Source organism: Pseudorca crassidens, chromosome 3 (genome assembly GCF_039906515.1).
Source record: "Pseudorca crassidens isolate mPseCra1 chromosome 3, mPseCra1.hap1, whole genome shotgun sequence".
NCBI classification, from domain to species: Eukaryota; Metazoa; Chordata; class Mammalia; order Artiodactyla; family Delphinidae; genus Pseudorca; species Pseudorca crassidens.
The window spans coordinates 34276874-34301197 of record NC_090298.1 but is presented as its reverse complement, the minus strand read 5'-3'; the positions used below and the strand labels follow the sequence as shown (position 1 = coordinate 34301197).

At 43.2% G+C, this 24324-nt stretch overlaps 1 protein-coding gene across 1 annotated transcript in view; it reads left to right on the top strand.

Moving 5' to 3' along the window:
* The window catches only part of MROH2B (maestro heat like repeat family member 2B), a 68061-nt gene that overhangs the window by 42221 nt on the left and 1516 nt on the right, over window positions 1-24324 (top strand). Inside the window, 19 exon segments of the mRNA XM_067730210.1 lie at window positions 187-306; window positions 517-596; window positions 5490-5625; window positions 5721-5816; window positions 6075-6164; window positions 6487-6561; window positions 6563-6617; window positions 8650-8747; window positions 11543-11695; window positions 13830-13987; window positions 14521-14647; window positions 15121-15308; window positions 16587-16727; window positions 17132-17246; window positions 17879-18034; window positions 18285-18458; window positions 22761-22916; window positions 23252-23386; window positions 24066-24168. Coding sequence (XP_067586311.1) covers window positions 187-306; window positions 517-596; window positions 5490-5625; window positions 5721-5816; window positions 6075-6164; window positions 6487-6561; window positions 6563-6617; window positions 8650-8747; window positions 11543-11695; window positions 13830-13987; window positions 14521-14647; window positions 15121-15308; window positions 16587-16727; window positions 17132-17246; window positions 17879-18034; window positions 18285-18458; window positions 22761-22916; window positions 23252-23386; window positions 24066-24168 — 2356 coding nt within the window.

The window sequence follows — 24324 nt, the reverse complement described above, 5'->3', positions numbered from 1 at the left end:
GGAGCTGGAGGGGCTGGAGATTGACCTTAGTTTCTCAACTTCCCTGCAACTTGGATCCGAGACTAAGGTGGAGATGGCAAAAGGAGCAGAGTGTCACTGCTGTCTGGGCACATATTTCAACCCTATTTGTAGAGCCGGGTGTGGTGTCTAAGACCCTGGCTTGCACTGTGAGTCATTTTGCTTTAGGACATGGATCTGCAGATGAGTTTTATAAGAAGTATCACGGAAACTGGCATTGCTGTCCAAGATGCTGAGGATGAGAAGTTCAAGTCTTCCTACAAGGAGGTGCTGCTGAGTTACACGCTGGTGAGTGTGCAGGGAGGATATGGGCAAAACCCTGAGAAGTTCATTACCAAGAGTGCAGGTAATGGGTAAAACTCACCAGTCCCGAAGAACAAACCTTGGGCGTATTTCCGCCTGAGGGTGCCCAACGGTCCGATGAGGTTTCCACCTCTTTGTGTCTAGAAACTCCCCTGGTCCTTCCTGAGACAGTTTACCTCCTTGTCTGTGTTGCAGGACTTCATCAGGGATGAGCCCCTGGATTCCTTGGCTAGCCCTGTTCGGTGGAAAGTCTTAATCGCCATCAGATACCTCAGGTAGAGAATTTTTTGTTTGTTCTCATTGAAAAAATATTTCCTCCCCCATATCCTCATTCTGATCAACTGACTTATCGATCGGTGCAGACTCTAGTGCACCGATCAAACATGAACACAGTTCATCAATAGGTTATTTCAAATGGGGGCTTTTTCTCTTTCCAGAGTGACAGAATTGACTGAGAGCCTGATCATTTGTTGACTCACAGGGACTAGCGGAGCTGCTTACAAGAGTCAGACTTACTGATGTATGAGGACTGAAACTTCTGTGCAAAAATAATTTATCTTGGCCTGTAGGCAAATTTTAATCGTCCCATTAGAAATATATGAAACCCTTAATCACACCCTAGTTTGGTTAGCAGCAATAAACCTGAAGATAATAATTTTAAGCACGTTTTTAAAATAATATTTTTCCCCTGCAGTAAAAGAAATAGAAGTTCACTGTTAAAACCTGGAAACTATAGAAAGTTTTTAAAAATGATAAAAATCATCCCAATCCTCCCCCCCTTATTATCAACATTTTGGTATATTTCCAGGTCTTTATTTCTAGTCTTCCATGTTGGTTACAGAGTTGAGATTCTACTCTGCATATGATTTTTTATCCTGTTTTTTTTTTCTCACCTCATCTTACATATTCCAATGTTATTACCAACTCTTCACAGACATCAGTCGTTTTTTATTAATTTTTTAAATTTTTGATTGTGGTAAAGTATACATGTTTATCATCTGAGCCATTTTTAAGTGTACAGTTCAGTGTGTTAAGTACTTTTACATTGTTGTGCAAAGCAATCTCCAGAACTCTTTTCATCTTGCAAAACTGAAGCTCTGTACCCGTTAAACAACTCTTCATTCCCTCCTTCCACCAGCCCTGGCAGCTACCATTCTACTTTCTGTCTCTGTGAATTTTATACTTTAGGTAACTCATGTAAGTGGCATCATACAGTATTTATCTTTTGACACCTGGCTTATTTCCCTTAGAACAATGTCTTCAGGGTCCATCCATGTTGTAGCATGAATCAGAATATCATTCCTTTTTTAAGGCTGAACAATATTCCATTCTATGTGTATACCATATTTTGTTAATCCATTCATCTGTTGGACGTTCATCTGATGGGTGTTTTTCACATTTTGGCTATTGTAAATAACACTGCTATGAACATGGGTGCACAGATATTTCTTCCAGACCCTGCTTTTAATTATTTGGGGTATATACCCATAAGTAGGCCTGTTGGATCATATGTCAAGCCTATTTTTATCTTTAGAGTAACCACCATACTGTTTTCTCTGGCAGTGACACTACTTTACATTCCCACCATCAGTGCACAAGGGTTCTAATTTTTCTGTATCCTTGCCATCACTTTGTTATTTTCTGTTTGTTTGTTTTTACAGTAGCCATCCTAATGGGTGTGAGATGGTATCTCATTGTGGCTTTGAGTTGCCGTTCCCTAATGATTAATGACTTCGAGCCTCTTTTCATAGCCTTATTGCCTATTTGTATATCTTCTTTGGAAAAATGTCTGTTCAATCCTTTGTCCCTTTTTTTTGGTTCTTTCTTTTTGTTGTTGCTGAGTTGTAGGAGTTATTTATATATTTTATATTCTTTCTATTCTCTGTAAGGTTATTAACCCCTTATTAGATATATGATTTGCAAATATCTTCTCTCATTCCATAGGTTGTCTTTTACTCTAAATTGTGTTCTTGATGCACAGAAGTTTTTAATTTTGATGTAGGCCCATTTGTCTATTTGTACTTTCATCATCTGTGCTTTTAGTGTCATACCCAAGAAATCATTTCCAAATCCAATATCATTCCCCTCTGAATGGTCTTGGAACCCTTGTTGGAAATCATCTGACCATATATACTAGAGTTTATTTCTGGGATCTCCATTGTATTCCATTGGTCTGTATGTCTGTTTATTTATGCCAATACTATACTGGTTTGATTGCTGTGGTCGTGTAATAAGTTTTGAAACCAGGAAGTGTGAGATCTCCAACTTTGTTCTTTTTCAAGATTGTTTTGGCTACTTGGGGTCACTTGAGATTCCACATGAGTTTTAGGATGGATTATTCTATGTCTTCAAAAAGTGTCATTGGGATTCTGATAGGAACTCCATTAAATATGTAGACTGCTTTGTATGGACATCTTAACAATAATAAATACTCAAATCCAAGGACATGGAATGTCTTTCTCTTTATTTGTGTCTCTTTAATTTCCTTCAGCAACATTTTGTGGTTTTCAGTGTACAAGTCTTTCACCTTCTTGGTTATTCCTAAGTATTTTATTCTTTCTGATGCTATTGTAAATGGAACTGTTAATTTCTTTTTTTGATGATTCATTGTTTAAGTGTATAAAAATGCAACTGAGTTTTGTGTGTTGATTTTGTATTCCCCAACTTTTTTTTTTTGAGGCTGCGTTGGGTCTTTGTTGCTGTGCATAGGCTTTCTCTAGTTGCGTCAAGCGGCGGCTATTCTTTGTTGTGGTATACGGGTTTCTCACTGCGGTGGCTTCTCTTGTTGCGGAGAACGGGCTCTAGGCACGTAGGCTTCCATAGTTGCAGCACGTGGGCTCAGTAGTTGTGGCACTCAGGCCCTAAAGCACAGGCTCAGTAGTTGTGGCACACAGGCTTAGTTGCTCCATGGCATGTGGGATCTTCCCGGACCAGGGCTTGAACCCTTGTCCCCTGCATTGGCAGGAGGATTCTTAACCACTGAGCCACCAGGGAAGTCCCTGTATTCTGCAACTTTGATGAATTTGCTTATTAGTTTTAATATTTTTTGTAGATTCTTTAGGATTCTCTATGTATAAGATCATGTCATCTGCAGACAGAGATAATTTACTTCACCTTTCCAATCTGGATGCCTTTTATTTATTTTTCTTATCTAATTGCTCTGGCTGGAACTTCCAGTATTATGTTAAATAGAAGTGGCATCTTTGTCTTGTTCCTGATCTTAGAGGGAAAGTTTTCAGTCTTTCACCATTGTGCATGATGTTAGCTGTAGGCTTTTCATATGTGGCATTTATTATGTTGAGGTAACAAACATCATTTTTAATGGCTGCCTAATATCTTGGTACATAGATATGCCTCATATTGTTACATTTAATTATTAATCAACCTCCTATTGCTACATTTAATTATTTCTTGTTTTTAAAAACTATAAGTAATACTTTGGTGAACACCCTTGTGCAAAAAGTGTTCTCTGAACTTCTAATTATAAAAGTTGACAATTCGTTTCAATAAATATTATTGAGTTGCATCCACGTATCAGACACTGAGCTAGGTTCTAAAAGGACAATGTTGAACAAAATACGGCCTTGCTCTGAAGGAGTTTTAGTCAACTAGGGGAAATAAATGCAAAACACATTCACATAATTTCTCTAAAACTCGATAAGAAGCAAAATAAGGGAAGGCACAAGCTGCCATGTTTACAAAGATGAGGGAGGTTTAAAGAAAGTGCAAATAAATCTTGAAGATCAATTAAGAATTAACCAGGCTCCAGAACAGTATTGTCAAGTAGAAATAAAGTATAATACAAGTTACATATGTCAGTTAAAATTTTCTAGTAGCCACTTTTAAACGTGTAAAAAGAAACAAGTTAAATTAATTTTAATAATTAATTTTAATCTAATATATTCAGTATATTATTTCAAGTATTTAAAATAAAGACGTAATAAAATAATTTACATGATTTTCATACTAAATCTTCAAAATCCAGTGTGTTTTACAATTACAGCCTATTTTAAATCAAACCAGCCACAACTCAAGTGTTCAATAGCCACATGTTGCTAATGGCTATCCTCACATGGACAAGACACCTGTAGAACTTGCAAACTAATCTCTAATGGCAGAAAGCAAATCAGTGGTTGCCTTGGGCCAGGGTAGAGGAAGAGACGAGCTGCAAAGAAGCATGAGGAAAAACTGGGGGATGATAGCAATGTTCTATATTGATTATAGTGGTGGTTCCATGAGTATGAAACTCATTTGATTGCACACTTTAATGGATGCAGCTGGTTGTGCATAAATTATAGCTCAATAAGTTGAGTTTTTTAAACAGCCAGCCAGACGGTAAGGATGAGAAGATTATTCAGCATCTATCAACACATTTAACACTTTCAATAGAGTTGTCCCAGCTGTTACTGACTTTTACTCTCCAGTGAGAGAACCAATTTCACCTTTCTCTGACAGTGTCATCATTTTTAACTTCTTTGTTAATTTGGTTGCTGACAAGTGGTATTGTATTGTCTTAATTTACACTTATTTAATAACAAATGGAGTTTCTCATGTTTATTGAACATTTACATTTTTCCAAGTTATGTCCAGGTTTGTTTATATCCTCGTAATGTCTATAGTATATGTCAGAAAGAAAGAAAGAGGGAGAGGAAGGAAAGAAAGGAACAAAAGAAGGAAGATTCCATTATCATTTATTCACTTGTGCATTTATAAGAACCTATAGTATGTGTGACAGTACATATAACATGAGAGGACATATGAAATTTATAAAACTCACTGCTCCAAACTTAGAATCAATCTCTCTCTCTCTCTCTCTCTCTCTCTCTCTATCACACACACACACACGCACACATAGTCAAGTGCTGAAGAAAACAAGTAGATTAATGTTAGATCATATAGTAAAGGGTAAAGTAATGCAAACCAAGTGATGGTTTGCTTATCACTCTAATAAATTAGACCTGAAGCGTGTGGACTATGCCCACCGCTACAGTCTGGTTCTATGTCCCCAATCTCTCTCTACTTCCATCACCACCTCCCTCAACATCCCAGCCCATCAGAAATGTACCTGACCCCTTCAGCCCCTTCAGACTGGCAGTTCTTGGGAATTCTACTGGGTTATGTTTTGTTTGTCACATAATATCCACTCCTCCCCGTGGTTCTCGTTTCAGTAAACTGAAACCTCAGCTCTCACTGAATGACCATCTTAATATTCTTGAGGAGAATATCCGGAAGCTGCTGCCCCTTCCACCTCTGGAAAAACTCAAAAATGAGGGCAAGACAGACACAGACACGGAGCACATTCATGTATGAGGGGGCGAGGCCCGAGGGGAGTGCAGAGTGGAGTAGAATGAATGAACTTGCTCCCCTCGGCCTGACCCTCACACTCACTTTGATTTCAGTTTCTCTACGAACGATCCATGGATGCTCTGGGGAAGCTGCTGAGGACCATGATGTAGCATAACGTGAAAGCAGAGGACTGTCAAGAAATGGTCAACGTGAGTAGGGCCACTGCTCAAACTGACTCCCATAGTCCCTAATCGGTGCTCCAAGGCACCCTCCAAACTCTGCCTCATCCTCGTCACAGGGACTCGTCCAGCGCGACCCACGTGGCCCACCACGTAGGGCCAGCCCACTTAAAAAGGGTTTGTGGGGAGGCCAGCACCCTGTTCCAGAGGAGGCAGAGCGAGAGCGAGAGAACGAGAGCGAATGAATACGAGGATACTAAGGAAAGACTTTTACTTTTTGACCAACAGCTTCTCCGAATGTGGCTTGTTTCACAAAAAGAGTGGGAAAGGGAAAGAGCCTTCCAGATCACCGCGAAAGTGCTGACAAACGACAGTGAGGTAAGGAAGCCCCTAAAATGGATGGATGGCATTGCTTGCTAACAGCAGGGACCCCTGAGGCCGCTGGAATCCAAAACTTGTGCGTGACGGATCTCCAGTCCCGGGTGGGGTCTTTCCGGAGAACCACCAGCCAGGTCTGTCCTAACCCAGAGCGTCTTTGCTCGCTTGCTCGCTTACTTGACCACTGCCCTTAAAGTCCAAGAGTCCATTCTATTCTAAGGGCCTGCACAGAAGGAACAAGGGACTTAATATCCAGCGTTGGGACTATCCTGGGACATCGTCAAGCCACCCCGTCACCTTGGGGTCCCCCTTAGTCCCGCAGGCACCAGAGAACTTTAAAATCGGCTCACTCCTCGGCCTCCTGGTTCCTCACTCCTGTGACACCTCACTCCTGTGACACCTCCATCCGCCAGGCGGCTGCTAGCTCGGCTATTAGTCTGTTCTGCATAAAAGGTGAGGGAAGGATGTGAAACTCACAGATGCAGAGAAGATACCTGTTTTCTTTTGTTCTCAGCTTTTCTCCTCGTCCATCTATCTCTCTCCTTCCTCCTCTCTTTCTCCTCCCCCAGTTCAGCCATTTCTGAATTCTGATACCTTAATTATGTCACACAATTTGTCTCTCTTGTAGATCCTTTTTCCTCAGTGGCTCTGCTTTCTGGTTTTTTAAAATAAAGATAACACCACCAGAGCATGATAAAGAGTCATTAAAGCAGGTAAAATGTTTTGAGAGAGTCTGATTTAAATCACACAGCAATTGGGCATATTAGCAAAGCTTTCTCTATCACACGGCTTTCTTCCAGAGGAAACTGCACTATTATTATGGTGCTAAAGTGCCTTTCAGAGTTTCCTAAGAGAGATAACTTTGTGGAGGTTTTTCCAGCTTGCATAGCAGGACCTCTGTCTGCTCTGCCAGGACACGTGAGTAACAGTCAATGTCAGGAAATATAAGGAATTTTAAAACATCAGTCTCAGGCTGAAACCAACACTCAGGGCTTCCTGATTAAATCCAGGTTAAATAAGCAGGTGTTTGGCCGAGCTGGGCCCTGCATCGTATGCACAGTTCTCTGCAGACCAGGTGCAGCCAGGAACACTCAGCCAGGTTGACTGCAGCTCATGCCCACCCTCGGCTCTTCATTCTCTTAGGTACTTGGCAAACATTTCTTGAGTGACTTTTCATGTGTCAGGCACTGTTCTGATGCTGGAAGCACAGAGATATTATAATTCTAAGATTCGCATAAGAAAAGTCTGTTAGGTTTGCTGTGCAAAAGCTTTTGAGCCAAAAGGTGGAATTTGGTTGGGGGCAGAGGGTAGAGTCAGTCAAAAAGGCCAAACTACTCAACAGAGCCCGAATAGGTCTCTTGGGCTATAGGACAGTCAAGGGACAGTCCCTTGGGATATGGGAAGATAATTCATGAAGGGTATATGCTTTTACCAAAGCCAGGAAAAAAAAATGAATTAAGGAAGTGAGAACTAAAGGACCATTTTAATAAGAGAAGAAATGTGCCAGAGAGGGACCTCACAGGAAGAAAGGAATTAGAATTCTATTATTGTTCTACCCATTCTCCCTTTAGTGTCCTTTATTTTCCTGAAACATGCAAAGTTCAGGTCCTTAAATATTCTTTGTTAACAAGAAATCTCACACTTCATTATTCACGATAACTTTTTTTCTTGGTTGACCAAATAAATATGGTAGAGAGAGAGAAAAACGATGATTATTTTTTTTTTACTAGATACAAGTAACTAGTGTGATACTAAATTAAATATCCATTTAATACTCATGGGTGTTGTTCAGTCAGTTGTTAAAGCAGATGAGGGATCTGAGGTTAAGAAATTTACCAGTTGCTTGGACAATTGAAAGCAGTGGAGCTGGACTTTGAGCTCAGGTCGTCTGCCCATTGGCTAGGCTGCCTTCCAGAGTGGTTCAGGTGTGCGTTTCCACAATTACTATACTCCATTCAAACAACAAACAGAATATCATTACCGTTTAGGTCTGCATTTACAAATTGATATCAACAGTCACTTAACACAGTTGCTGATGTTCCTATTACAATGGTTGCCTTACCATTTCCTCCAGAGTGGCTCAGTGCAGAATGGAGCTCCAACAGAGACAGCAGTATAGCAGAGGAGTAAGAGCCTGGGCATTGGTGTCAGACCAGGGTTCAGGTTCCAGCTCTCCTATCTTTACTAACTGCGTGATCCAGCCAAATGGCTTTACACCTCTCTGCCTCAGCTTTCTCAACTGCAAATAACCTCAGATCATCTTTAGGAGCAATGAGATCATTACATGCAGAGTATTTAGCATGCTGCTGGCATGCAGAAACTACTCAATCAGTGTTTGATCTTATGCTCACCATCTAATCAGACAGGCTTCAGTGGGTTTGTTAAAGGCATCCAGCAGCTGAATTAGTGTCACATCAAAATACAGACAGCTTCTTCAACCCCTATCAGCTCTTTGAACTCCTATGTCACGCTTTGTTGATTGTAGGCATTCACCTGGAAGTGGAAAGACTACAGGATTTGCAGGAAGGGCTGCAATGTGATGATGTGCAGGTCCAGATCAAGATTTCCTCCAAAATAGCAAAGGTGAAAGATATGGAGGACTGGCCAAGGGATGTAAGGATGATTCTGGGTTGATTTCCAAATGAGTCAGCTGTGTACACCCCGCTACCCAGGAGGGCAACAGCCTAGCCATTCTAGCTGAATGAAAGACCTTTGTCCACTCATTTATTAACTCTGGGTCCATGTGCACAGGCAACACCTGCTACTGATCATTTCATACTCTGGGAAACCTGGGGAACCAAGTGGCCCTCTCCAGGGTGAGGGAGGCAGTGGGGTGGAATGGAAGGAACAGGACTTTGGGGTCGATCAGACGCACTCCGTGTGCACTGCTTGAAGTGTGTGCACTGGGTGATCAGTCTCATCTTAAAAAAAAAAATGCATAACCTCCCTCTCAGAGCTGTTGTGAGGACTGGTCTATCAAGTCATTCATTTATTCATTCGCCTAATATGCCCTGTGCACCTACCACATGCCACACTTTTTTCTAGGCTCTAAGGATAGGAACGCCTGCCCTCTTTGAGCTTGCATCCTAGTAGATGGAGTGCCAGATAAATATGATGTCAGGTAGTGACAACTGAGAAAAATAAAATCAAGGAAGGGAATAAAGAGTACGGGAGGGGTTATCCCCTAGGAAGGCCTCTCTGAAAGGGAGAACCATGAAGACATCTAGAAAAGAACATTCCAGGCAGATGGAAACAGCATGTGCAAAGGCCCTGAGGTGGAGAAAGAAGTGGGTCATGAGATCCAAGAGACAGCCCAGAGCTGACTGAAGTGCCTTCCAGGACTTGTTAAGGATCTTGGCTTTGATTCCAATTGGAATCAAAAGCCAGCAGAGGGTTTTGAACAGAAGAGTCAAGACCACTAGGTACACTGTGGCAGCTGTGAAATGTACAAGGGCACCCTTGTGTGAGGCAGCATCATTCCTAACGTGGACATTATAGGTTCATATGTGTATTATGGCAGTTATCCACAGAAGGCAGTAAAGGGTCCAACAAACTCAGTCACTGTGACAATAACAGAGAACTCTCTTGAGAACAGGGCACTTTTCCTAATTTGCAAAAGCTCCTTATGGGCTAGTGGTGGTTCTGCGAGGAGGAATGTGACTGGACTTGTATTTTCTGAAGGGTCATCGGGCTGCCATGTTGAGACTAAACTATAGGCTGGCAAGACTGAAACTAGTGAGGTTAGTTTGCAGGAAACTGTAAGAATCTACATATGAGATTAGGTGGCCTGGACTAAGGAGGCAGCAGCGGGGATGAGAAGGTGATGAGGACATAGGAGACAAGCCCGTGGGGGACAGGGAGGGAACATATGTCAAATGCCTAAGAAAGTGTCTGATGCATGAGAGGTGCTCGAAAACATGAATTCCCTTTCTTCCTTTCTTCCTAAGCCAATATCCATCCCAATATGAAAAAAAAAAAAACATAACTGTTGAGCTTGGACACAGGCAGGCATTTCGTGTTATACAGAACAGAGGCACGAGTCTAGGCCTTGATCTTGGAGCCATGGTAACTCAGAAACCGGCTGGGATATGCAACTACTCGTGAAAAGGAACTCATTTCCGCTCAAAGATGGTGCTACCAAACATCATCGGGCCATTTAATACTGGAGGAAGTCGGTTGTGAATAGGAATGTTTTCATACCCACAAACTCATAATCATGACCATCTTGCTTGGCTAAAGCCCCAGATAATGCTCCTGGACTTTACTCAAACTTCTAACTTTTCACCTCCCCTGCCTGTGTTTTCATTCATACACACGGAGAGACATATACAACCAAACATTGTGTATAGTTCTTGTTTAGAGACCAAAATTGCAAAGTTTTTCTTTTCTTCACTTTTTATTGACTACGCTTGATCTTGAAACATGCAAAAGCAAAAGACAGCGTTCATAATAATTCACCCTCTGTGTGAAGTAAGTCAGAAAGAGACAAACAAATACCATATGCTGACACATATATATGGAATCTAAAAAAAAAAAAAAAGGTTCTGAAGAACCTGGGGGCAGGACAGGAATAAAGACACAGACGTAGAGAATAGACTTAAGGACACGGGGAGGGGGAAGGGTAAGCTGGGATGAAGTGAGAGAGTGGCATGGACATATATACACTACCAAATGTAAAATAGCTAGTGGGAAGCAGCCGCATAGCACAGCCAGATCAGCTCGGCGCTTTGTGACCACCTAGAGGGGTGGGATAGGGAGGGTGGGAGGGAGACGCAAGAGGGAGGAGATATGGGGATATGTGTATATGTATAGCTGATTCACTTTGTTATACAGCAGAAACTAACACACCATTGTAAAGCAATTATACTCCAATAAAGATGTTAAAAATAATAATAATAATTCACCCTCTGTGTGGATGCTGTGAGGCACTGGGTATTTAGCACAGCACTTAGTACACAGTGATAGATTTCCTGAATTTTCAAGCCTAGCTATTCTTTGGCAGACACAAGACTTATTTCTATGATATATGAAATGTATGTGAAAGTACTTTATAACATATAAAATGGCATATAAACATTATGCATTATTTTTCCTTTATGGGGTATGATGTAACTTCAGGTTTGGAGAGGAAATTGCCTTGGCAGGCCTGAAATTTAATAAATAATGAAATGATCAAGAGATAACTTCAAGGGAAGTTTACTTAAAGTTGAAAGGTGTTGTCTATGTCCTATTTTAGTATTGTCTCTGGTCTCTATGGCCCCAGTCACATGCTAACTTTGTGGAAATCCCAGTGGTTTCTATTATCCTAAAACCAAGAATAGGCGTCCAGATATGAAGTGAGGTGGCTGATGACATGAGTCTTTCTGGTTCGTTCTCAGATTGTCAGGAGACTCATTCCAAGTGAAGAAATGCTCATGTTCCTGGGGGAAACCCTGGACGGTCTGGAGAGCCTCAACCCCACGTGTACAAAGGCATGTGGCATCTGGATGATCGCTGCCCTGAAGGAGCAGGGAGCTGCTTTAGAAGATCAGGTGAACCAAGAGCCAATCTGACAACTGAGCAGAATTCTAACACTTCTGAGATGCCAATACCAGAAGTAGGTCGCCACTTCTCAGTTGGTCCTCTGATGGGCCACAGGCGGGAGTGCGCACGGCCTCAAGAGGCCTCAACAGAGACCCAAGTTGCGTGTGAACAGCCAGGCTCACACTGAGTGCCTGTCTAGGCACTCAATTGCTTCTCTAGTCTGTGATGATAAGAACTTTACAGACTGCCACGCTCTGGTCAGAGGCATGTGGATCATGGAAAACTGGGTTGTGAGGTCTGCAAGGATGAGCGTGACCTTGTGAACGAATGCCTTTAAGATGGCCACTGAGGGCCAAGAGAATTTTCTAATCCCACTGCCACTCTGCGAGCTGCTCTTGAACACCCCTTAGGTATTTTCTGGTAAAGAAGGCTGTCATTGGGGAATTGACTAAAAGAAAAGTCTCAGTCCCTCCTACCAACTGGAAAGCAGAGAGAACAGGATTTAAATTCAGGAAGCCTGGTTAAGAGCTCCAAATGGAGATACTCTGTTCTCTCTCTTAAAGTCAGAAACAGAACACCAGCAATTCAGAGATTGAGGAGGAAAAGAATCTTTAACTCAATAAAGGCTTTCCAAGGGGAACAGGAGGAGGAAGTTATGGTCCCCATAGCCCAGAATCAACCACCCTAAATTTAAAATTTTTCCAAAGCATGGCTTTTAGAAATGACCTCTGTGCTAATTACTGTCCAATCAGCTTTTTTCAAAATCATTCATTGAGTACATACTATGTGGCAGGCCCTGGGCCAGTCATGAGAGAATCAAAGGTTAATAGATTTGGAATGTCCATGTATTTGTGTGTTTAGCATAAAAGGGGAAGTTGTTCACACACTAAGTAAAGGCTTACAAGAGGGACCTAAATCCTCTCCAAGAATCATTGAAATGGGACTGTGTGGTATTCATGTTTGCAGGATATTTATGATTAAGGAATTATAATTCTGAGAAAATATTATATTTACCTAAAAGTGTCTATCCAAAGTAAGCGGGAAAAATTTCCACTAGAAGCAAACGTTCTTTAGCATGGAGACATGCCCTTGCCCATGTCAAAAGCCAGATGTGTAATATCATTCCCCACTGCACACAGATTAACACCCAAACTCAGAAAGGTGGCCCTCAATGCCCTTTAGCACCTGGCTTCATCTTTCCTATCAAGTTATCTTCCTTTTATCACCTTCGTTCTTTCTTTGCTCCAAACTGGACTATTCTCCTATTCCATAAACCTTTTCCACATTTGCCTCTACCATGCTCTCATATATAGATTTTATGTTTTTACAGCCATCACATTCACAGCAAAATGGAGCTGAAGGTACAGAGTTCCCGTATACCTCCCGTCTCCACACTACCCACATCCCACATCACAGTGGTACATTTGCTACAATTGATGAACGCACATTGACACATCATATAATCACCCAAAAGTCTCAGTTTACGTTAGGGTTTAGTCTTGGTGTTGACAAATGTATAATGACACGTGTTCACCACTGTAGTATCATAAAGATTAGTTTCACTGCTCTCTAAACCCTCTGTGCTCTATTCTCATGGTGTCTGATTTTACATCTTTACCTGTGCTCTTCCTTCTGATGAGGATGACCTTCCCCACCATCTCCACCTTGCCTTTTGGAATTGCTATATATCCTTTGAGACCCAGACCAGATGTCCCTCCACAGTAACCTCAGTTACTTGTGGATTCCCCTATCAGTCCTGTACCTCTTGTACACCATTTGCCATACAGAGCCTTCTGCACAGCCCTTGGGTATATGGCTGATGTCCTTTATGAGACCACCCATTCCTTTTGAGAAAGGGCTACATCTTATTCATCCCTGGTAAATGCCCCACAGTGCCCAACACAGCACCTGGCATAATGCAGCCTTTCGCTAAATGTTTGCTAAATTGATTTAAGAATAAATGCCCAATTTATCGATAATCGTCCTGAGCAAGAGATAGGCCATGTGTAGAATCAATTGCTTTTTTAACATTATTTCTAATTCATCAACCACTGCCTACAATATGCTGACCGTACGTGACCTAAGCCATCCATGTAGAGGAAAACTGGCAACTCAGTGTCTGATTTGGCTTTTTCTTTTTAGCTGTTGGAGATCTTGGGCATAATTTACCATCACATGCCGGTCCTCAGACAAAAGGAGGAAAGTTTTCAGTTTATGCTGGAAGCCATCTCCCAAATAGCCAGCTTTCACATGGATGCAGTTGTTGCCAACCTTTTACAGAAGCCTCTGCCCTTTGACAGGTTGATTCTAACTGAGTTGGTCCCTTTTCCTAGGGAAGGCCACTCTGTAAGGTACTGGGGAAGAATCTGTGGTTTGAGAGAAAGATAGCAAACAAAAGTTGAAAACACCTCACCTGAATAATTTCAGAAATGGTGTTTGAATCACAGGTAATGGTTTTCCAAGTATTTTTCAAATATATGTCCTCATTAGATGATGAGAGTTTTAGGAGTGAGTGTGTGTGTGTGTGTGTGTGTGTGTGTTTATTTAATAGGAATAAGTGAGTATTAGAAAGTGAATATTTCTTCCCTTTCTGGTTGCCTAACATGAATCTATATGAGAGGTTTCTGTCTTGATGGACATTAACAAACCTCAGCAACCCAAGGCCAGAATGCTAGATTGTTAAATAAAACATCCTTATTATCCCAGGCATGCTGGCATGTCCATCCGTCCTTGCAACTGTGATTAGTCATAATGTGGTTTTAGAGGGGATCAGATGAAAAAGCTCACATCCCAAGGAGTAGAGCCTTATCGGCTTCCTGCCGTGCTTCCCTAGTGACACAAAGACACTGTGGAAGGCTCTGGCTGAGAACCCAGCCTCCAGTGGCAAACTCTTGCGAGCCTTCATAGACAAACTGGAGAATGAGTTAGAAGATGACCTCCTGGGGACAGAGGCGATCTCCGTGAGTTGGACAACCTGCCACCCGCCCGGGATGCCACCCCACTCCATCCCACCTGGCATTGGGTGATGTAGCATTAATCGTACTTCTTCCCCTCTCATACCCCGGTTTTAAATCAATTCCAGTTTATATTGGACAAATATGGCAGTGATTTTGTCTGCAGCTGATCATGTTCAGAAGGAAATTTCTCATCAGCCCAAAGAAAATCTGTGTCTCTGTATTTCCAAATTAGTCTTCAAGATATCCACTTGTTATTGAAAGACCCCAATACTGGTGCCCCCTGGAGTTTGGAGTCACCCCACATGGTAGCCCTGAGAGAGAAACACAGCAGGAGTTAAGAAGTTTCCAGACAAATAAACCCTCCCTTTTCTATGTGCTTTTACCGCAAGTGTGGTCAACCTGGAAAGCAATCCTTTGTAGAGAAAACAAACTGGAAGATCAGCCCTGCCTGACCACAGGGTCCTTTCTCCCCTCAGGTGGCCTGTGCAATTTGTGAAATGGTGTCGACAGGCACCCCTGTCGCAGGCCTGTACCCAAAGCTGTTCGCCCTTTTCCTGAAGCTGGTCAGCTGCACACTGGGCCAGAAGATGCCCACGTCAACCCTAAACCGCCGCCAGCGGGTGGTGCAGCAAGGGGAGCGGCAGCAGACCGCAGACCCCTGCAGGTAAACAGCCAGGCGGAGAGGGACTTCCAGAGCAGTCCTGACCCGACTCCAGAAGGGGCTGGCATGGCCTCAACTACCCGTGAAGGAACAAGGCCCCTCCATCCTCGAGCCTCGTAGCTCTTCTTCCCTGGGTACCCAGCATAGTTGCCCAGAACGGTCATACAACGAATAAGCAGTTATGTCCTCTTCCCTAGAGGGCCCAATCCACTTCCTTTGTTTTCTTTCATTGAGACCTTTCAAGGAAAGTTGGAATTCTGTGATTTTCAAGGCCACCAAGGAAAGAATATAAAATAAAAATAAATACCACATTTCCTCAAATCTAAGACTTCTCCAGTTGAAGGAAGCAACATTATTTCATGTAACATTATTTCGTGTAACATTGAGAAAGGAAAAAAAAAAGAGTCCCAATTAAGTCATGAATCAGTGCTTTCTTATAAATTTGCATTTTATATTGATCCAAAAAGCTCTTTGAGGATTAGTAGGTATAGTTATCCTTTATCACACTGCTCTGCTTTCCTGTTTTTTTGCATTAACTTTTTGTTCCGATGTCAAATCAACCTTTTTTTTTTTTTTTTTGCGGTACACGGGCCCCTCACTGTTGTGGCCTCTCCCATAGCGGAGCACAGGCTCCGGACGCGCAGGCTCAGCGGCCATGGCTCACGGGCCCAGCCGCTCCACGGCATGTGGGATCTTCCCGGACCGGGGCACGAACCCGTGTCCCCTGCGTCGGCAAGCAGACTCTGAACCACTGAGCCACCAGGGAAGCCCCCAAATCAACCTTTTTAAAGACATTTTAAATAGCAGTTAGGCTCAGCGCACGTAGTTCCAATAGTACATGTAACTTTACTAAAATGCCCACAGCTCAAAGAGCCATACCTAAATCCATGCATGTACACGCATTGTATACACAGGCAATAGCAACTGCATCACAACTACTGTCTGGCCAACAATTGCAACGCACTATCCATCGCGAGATGCATCCTGATTTCCAAGGTGCTGTTTTGTTTTAGAATCAGTGAAACAACCTCCATTCATCCAGGAGTGAGCGAGCATTGCAGGGAACATTTTTTAAAAAAAGAAACACAATGTGCTGTATTTATTCTGTAGAATACAGTGTTTACGAGTGACCAGATCCACACATATCAATATAGAGCCCCAAGACATAATAAGTGAAAATACAGAATACAGACAGCTTGATGATATTTATTAAGGACTTGGGGATTCACAATTCCTTGCATGGTACTGACTGACTTTTGTGGTGCCAACTGTCTCCTTCAGGCTCTCGACTACAACTCTGAAGTGTGTGCAGGCCCAGGCCACGAAAGAAGGGCTGGCCAGAGAATCTGACGACGGGGACAACATGTGGACCCTCCTCAGCAGTCCCAGCAGGCACCACATAGGAGTCTGTGCACTGGCCAGGTAATGTGCAGATACTCCAGAACTGGATACGAAGGAAAACACTGAAGACAAAGTAAAAATGCAACGCAGGCAACTTTACTGACAGCAATTGATTCAGTAAGGACTTATAGAGTCCAGGAGAAAAAAACAGGGAAGAAAGAGCAAAGGGGTTGGGAAGAGACAGCAGGATCAGCCCCAAACTCACCAACCCCGCAGAAAATAGTGATACAATGAACACTTTTAGGCAAACTACACTTCAGTCGGGCACTTGGATAGGCTATTATAAAGTTAAGCCTTGGTGCTCTTTCCTTTTTAACATTCCTTTTTGGATCATTTAGTTTCCTGATAGAGAAACAGAACTAAAGTGTCTTCCACTGTTTAGAAAGAAAAAAGCCTCTGCTACAGTGGGAGCCTTGGTTTTCTAGGAGCATGGCAGCGTGGCAACACAGACTCATTCCGGACATCACGGAACAACTCTTCCCATCCCTGACCTCCTCCTCGGAGAACTACCGGATAACGGGCGCAGCTTCCTTCTCTGAGGCAAGGGAGCACAGCCATCCCAGCAGGCTCGTTGGGACTCAGTGGGGTATTTCTCTCAGGAGTTCAGTGGGAATTTGAGCCACGGAAGAGGGACCGTCTCTGGGATCTTTGGCAATGGAGAGATCCAGCTATTGCCGGAGACACAGTACCTGAGCAGAGAGAGGGAGAAAGAGAGGAAAAAGAACCCAGCCTCATCCTCTTCCTGCCCTGTGGTCTGCAGACATCAACTCCCAAGACAGAGAAGGGTAGAGAATCAACCTGGAAGGGACAAAACAAAATGCAACCAACAAATATATTATGGTCCTTTCAAACTCTGGGATAAAGGCTGACCCAGCCAATGCAGAGAAGGAAATTGTCAGTAACTCCTGTTTTCCCTGCTCCATGTTTCCATTTAGATTAGAAATACCTTCTTAACTAGGTATTTTGGTTCTCATCACCACATAACCTTGACCTGTGGGGTGCTCACTTCTAGAGCTTAGTTCCTGCCAGACATTTGAATTCACCCGAGGGCTCCCTCCTCTGCCCCACAAGCAGCTGGGGCCCTACTCTTTAATCATAGCTATAATGCCTTTGGAACTCTCCTGAAGGGCGGCCCTTACCTGGACTAAAGGGGAGGAGTGTGTCACTTTCAGCTCATGAAGGAGCCAATCCTTTGGAAGCACGGGAACATACGGGATGTGCTGATCTTGATGGTTCAGAGTGCCTGGGGCTCCAACGCCATTCTGAGGCAAATGGCCATCCGAGGGCTCGGTAATAGCGCTTCTGGAGCCCCTCACAAGGTAAAAGGAGTTTGGGGGGGCTCGCAAAATAGTTCATCTAAGTAGAGTTTTAAAATAATTATTTACTAACCCACACCCTGTGGTTGCATAGAAATTAAGTGAAAATCCAAATAAGTCACTGAAGTGGTGGCTCTTGGGTTGAAGGACATGTGACCCTAAAAGAATGTCAATCCCCTTATCTGGGGTCTCCTACCCTATTCCAGATACACACAGAACAATTTTCGAGATTAAGAGACCTTATTTCAAAATAGTAAAGAAGCACAAGCAGATAAAGTTAGAATCTATCGTCAGAGGCCTCTATCACCTGGCCCGCACCGACGTCGTCTGTGAAAGCTTGAAGGCTCTAAAAAAGATCCTGGAGCTGCTCACAGACCGAGATGTAAGCTTCTACTTCAAAGAAATAGTGCTGCAAACAAGAACCTTTTCTGAAGACGTAAGTGAGCCTGTTCAGGAATCTTCCCTCCCCAGAAGTGAGTGCAGGTAGTGCTTATAGCAGAAAAAGGTTCAGGTAGTGCTTGTAGCAGACCAGTTTGGTGTCCATTTGCATGCCTTGGCCTGCCCTAGAAATCACCTGCCCCAGAGGTCACCTGCCCCAGAGATCACCTGCCCCAGAAGTCACCTGTTCAATTCCTGTGCAGCCTGTTGGCTTCCTGTGTGTCTGCCTGAGGGTATTCTCTGGCCCAGGAATCATGATTGGTTTGAGCAAGGTGGGCCGGATGTGTTGGGAAAGGACCCTCAAACAACAAGAAAAGAGAGTTTGTAGATAAACTCCCTAGCTTCCTCACCCCTCAGAAGGATGGTGCTCCACTTGCCCATAGGGGTACCACACTCACTAATGTTCCCTTTCGTAGCTCTCCTCTCTTGCCTATCATGCTTCCTGGGCCCACCTCCCAGATAAGTGACTTACACCTAAATCCCCATCTCAAAGTCTGCTGTTGGGATGAACCGGTTTGCAGGGTACAAATGGAGACACAGGTGTAGAGAACAAACGTATGGACACCAAGGCGGGAAACAGGGGGTCGGGGGGATGAACTGGGAGATTGGGATGGACATATATACACTAATATGTATAAAATAGAGAACTAATAAGCCACTGTATAAAAAATAAATAAAGTTCAAAAATTCAAAAAAAGGAAAAAGAAAGTCTGCTGTTGGGGGTACACAGCTTATGACAGTACTCCCTACAGGGCTAGATGTTATTGCCTCCAACACAACCTTTTCCACGTGCAAGATTTCAAAGACTCAAAATGCTCGCGCAGTTGATTTCATCCAGGAGTCAGTATACTGCCCCATGGCTCACCGGCCAAATTCGACCTGGAGCATCTTTTTGTAAATGAAGTGTTATTGGAACACAGCCATGCTCATTGGTTACATATTATCTATGGCAGCTTTCACACTTCGTCCCGCAGAGCTGATTAGTTGTTACAGAAACCGTGTGGCCCGCAAAGTCTAAATTATTCACTGTTTGGCCTTTTACGGAAAAAATTTGTCAACCCCTGACGTGGTTTATAGCCCTCATTTAAAAAAAAGATCAGTCGGGCTTCCCTGGTGGCGCAGTGGTTGAGAGTCCGCCTGCCGATGCAGAGGACACGGGTTCGTGCCCCGGTCCGGGAAGATCCCACATGCCATGGAGCGGCTGGGCCTGTGAGCCATGGCCGCTGAGCCTGCGTGTCCGGAGCCTGTGCTCCACAACGGGAGAGGCCACAACAGTGAGAGGCCCACGTACCGCAAAAAAAGATCAGTCAACAACAATCCTAGGCAAAGGAAGGTCATTTTTCTTTACACCTTCTGGGAAACCAGATTTTATTATTTCGTTTTGGTTTATTCACTGACATCAATGTAAAAAATCTATTTCATATCTAACTTAAATCTATTTTTTGTGATCTAAACCTGCCCGCTCCTGTTATGTGGTCAGAGGAGATGGAAATTTCTGGCTGCCTCCTCCAATGCATCCTTCTTAAACATTAAGGCTTTATTAAATTACCTATTCATCTGATAGTCTCCAGACTGAAAAGTCCTTATTTCCTTCATTATTTACCATAAACCTAATTTTTCAGCTCCTTAAATATTTTATAAGCCAGTGACTGTGTTGTATCCCTAAATGAGACCTGAGAAGTATTAAATAGAATCTAAAGAAAAATTGCCTCTCAAATCCAATCTTTTCCTATTTATTCACTCCAAATTTTTTTAATCTTGCCCTTTCTTCCTGACTCTTTAGCAATTAACTACACCAACCTCCAGACTGCAGTCTGCAACACTCGCCCTCAGTCAAACGTCCTCCAGCATTGTATTTTTCAGTTTCTCTTGTTTGTGTACTAGCCTAAACCTGGCCTTTGAGAGCAGCGTTCTGCTGGTTTCCAACTATTTTCTCCAGTGTACCAATATTTACTTTTTTTTTTTTTCGCGGTACGCGGGCCTGTCACTGTTGTGGCCTCTCCCATTGCGGAGCAATGGCTCCGGACGCGCAGGCTCAGCGGCCATGGCTCACAGGGCGCAGCCGCTCCGCGGCATGTGGGATCTTCCCGGACCGGGGCATGAACCCGTGTCCACTGCATCGGCAGGCAGACTCTCAACCACTGCGCCACCAGGGAAGCCCCAATATTTACTTTTAATTCTCATCTTGTCCCCAAAAATACTTACTGGGCTCTCACTCAATTTAGTATCTTCTGTAAAATAATGAAGATGTTCTTTTTTTCATTACACAAATAATTGATGACCATCTTTAACAACAAAGGGTTAAAGTCAGCCCTACAGAGCCCCATCTGTTAGGTTTCCCTGGACTGTTGCTGATCCAATGATAGTAACTCTCTTGGATCTGAGCCTCCAATAATCACAAGTCAATCTACAAGTTTTGTGGTCAAGAGAATATTTCTCAGTCGTAATGCATAAGAAAAAAAAGAACAACTAAAGTCTATCTGGTTGTTAGGTTAGACCTTTCGCATTCCTAATAGGTATCAATTTCATCACGTTTGCATAAACGTAAAGTTTGACAAAAATTGAGTCTTAGTCATGACGTGCTATTTACAGTCCTATAACGCTCTCTTTCTGCAAATATATTCAACTATGATACTTTGCCCCTATATTTTTCTGTAGATTAAGCATACAATTCTGTAATCTCTAAATTTTCTCTTTCTTCTCTTCAATATTTAAGTACTTTGTTGAAAATCTAAAAATATGGCTACACTTTGAAAAAGCGGTAGAACAGAAAATATTGGCTGCTGTCCCATGCTCTAGGACCTGTTCACTGCTATTTCCCACGCTGGCACCTGAGTAAAACTTTAATATCTCTCCCAGCACCCAAAACACTTTACCCCTTCTCTTTTCTGTTTTTTCATCATCCCAATTGGTTGATTCTCCCTTGACCTATCATTAGGTCTTTGATTTTAGAAAATTCAGAGGACTCTTTTTAAGTAAATACCTCTCTACCTTTTAGATACTTTGTTACTGGTTTGCTTTCCTTTTCTAAAAAGAGATCTTTAAAATATATACCTTGACCTTACTCCTAGTACATTTAAAGAACAGTTCTACTTACACTTCCCTTCTATGAGGTCACATCTCATGTTATTCAATTAACTTTTCTAGCCTTTTCCTAACAAGCCATCTTTATTCTTTTATGGAAGATCTTTGTTAACTTCCTTTTTCATGGCATTTTTGTGTATGTGCCCACTTCTCACACATTTTATTTTGCCATCGAAATAAACTCCTCTATCTTCTCCCCCTCATATTCATAGGAGTGCTTTTTTATTGGCCCTTGTTTGTTGCTAATCTGAATAATATTCTGGGGAATTCCCTGGTGGTCCAGTGGTTAGGGCTCTGCGCTTCCACTGCAGTGGGCATGGGTTCGATCCCTGGTCAGAGAACTAAGATCCTGCATGCCGCGAGGCGCAGCCAAAAAAATTTTTTTTAATTTTTTAAATAAATAAATAATATTCTGCTACTCAGAATGGCTTTTCCTCTCATCCCTCTGCCTTTCTACGGGTATTTGAAACTAGTTTTCTAGATACCCCCCAAAAAAAAGAATACTTCCAGAAAATTCACCAGAACTCTGAACCATATCAACAAAGTGTCTGAGATAATAGAAGGCCATCTTTCTCCACCACCTTACCCTTTGGCTCTAAAAAGCATCGCCATACTCTGGTTCCTCTTCAGATCACATACATCCTTCATCTTTTACTAAAAAGCACTGCCCACCCTCCTGGACAACAAGCAAGGCAGTTCCATGACTTCACATACAAGAGTAGGGCTAAGCACTTGTTTGTTTATCTGCTCTCTCTCTCTCTCAGACACAAGGCCCACATTTCTGAGCTTCCTGGAATCCCTTTGGAAAGTATTTGGGATCTTGGAGAAGAGTCCTAGGCCTTGGGCAATTTAGATCAGAGGCCCCATAACTCCAGGCTAATGACGAAATCAGGCTAATTTGTACAAAGCACAGAACAAACAAGCGCCCTCCCCGGCCTTGTGCTGCCAGCACTCCCTGTTTATTACTCCTGTGGTCACATTTCCCCACTAGCTCGTCAGAGTCAGAAACCAAGTCTCCAGCTCTAAATTCATGTCGTGTGGGAAGAGAGCTGCTGGGAAATGAAAGGCATTCTTGGGACACCCAGGGGCTATGCCAAAGGTGCGCCAGGGCTCCAGCCTGCCTCTACGGAAGTGGGAAAGGGTGGGTAAGGTAGGGGTACCAGCTGGGAATGGCCTGTGTGGAGGACTCACCCACAACACGTATCTGTCAGCACAGGAGCAGGATGATGTGAGGCTGACTGCCGTCCTCTTATTTGAGAATCTGGCATCCCTAACAGGAAGAAGGTGGAAGATTTTTTTTGCTGAAGAAATAAAAAAGAGCATGATTTCGTTCCTTCTCCACCTCTGGGATTCCAATCCCAGGATTAGAACTGTAAGCGGCCCTTGTACAGACACCTGCACCTCCTCCTCTCCCCATGGCCGAGAGGGTGCCGGGAAGCCCGGTCTAGCTGGACCGGAAGCCAGGTCTGAAGGCACCACTCGCAAATGAACCTGAAAACCAATTTTCCCATCCCGGGTGCTTTTTTGCCATCACTTCCCGAGTTTGCGCTTCCATCTTTGAAACTGGGAAGGTGGCAGCACTGACTGTAAAGCCCTCACATCACTGACTTTTACTGCTCCTTTCCCAACACACAACCAGTCAGTGTGTCTTCCCATCTGGAAGGGGAGCCAACATTATGGACTGTGTTGCAGGAAACTGTTCTTCAGGCTTGCCGTGATGTCCTGATCATCTGCATTCCTTTTCTGGGCCTCCAGGAACTCTATGGGGTATTAGACCATCTCCTTGATGGTCAGGATCTACCAAGGGCCAGGGATTTCTACAGGCAATTCTGTGTGAAGCTGGTGAGTGTGCAGTAGGTGCTGCTTCCAAAAAAATGCAGGCCAAGAGTCCAGGCAAGTCCCAGAAGGCAAAGAGCATAGCAAGGAATCCCAGCCAGAGCCAGAACCATCTGGGAAGGACAGCAGTGATTCTGGGTATCCTGTCACATCACCTTCTGCTCTGTCCCCAAGTCCCAACTGGGATCTGTTCTCGATTCCTGAAACTCATCTGTTGATTAGCCCTATAAGCCCCAGTGCCACCCTGATTAAATTTAGAATGAACTAGCCATAACACACCTTCCAACAGAACAATTAATGGCTGTATGCGTGCTCACTCCTTTAGATGTGAGCACACATCTAAAGGGCCTATAGGATGCTGAATTTCGTAAAGTGTCGCTTCTCAGTTGCCCTCTTTTCTTTTTTAATTTTATTGAAGTATACAGCTATACTTTACACTATTGTGTTAATTTCTGCTGTACAGCAAAGTGACTCAATTTTACATGTATATATTCTCTTCATATTCTTTTCTATTATGGTTTATCACAGGATATTGAATACAGTTCCCTGTGCTATACAGTAGGACCTCGTTGTTTATCCATCCTATATATAAGAGTTTGCATCAGCTACCCCAAATTTCCAGTCCTTCCCTCCCCTCCCCCCTCCCCCTTTCAGTGGCCCTCTTTGTAACACACATCTCTTCCAGGCAAAGAAAAACCAAGAAATCCTGTGGATCCTCCACACACACTCATTCACCTTCTTCAGCAGCAGCTGGGAGCTGATCAGGAGCGTGGCCACCAAACTCACAGGTGAGGGCACGTCCACACTCTCCACTCACACAGGTCTGCTCTCTGCCATCCAGTTTTGCTTTGCCTGGAAGCTACCCCAGCGTGAATGCCGATATGACTGGGAAGACCAAAAAAAAAAAAAAAAAAAAGAAAAACAGGAAAGCCAGAAAGAATTCA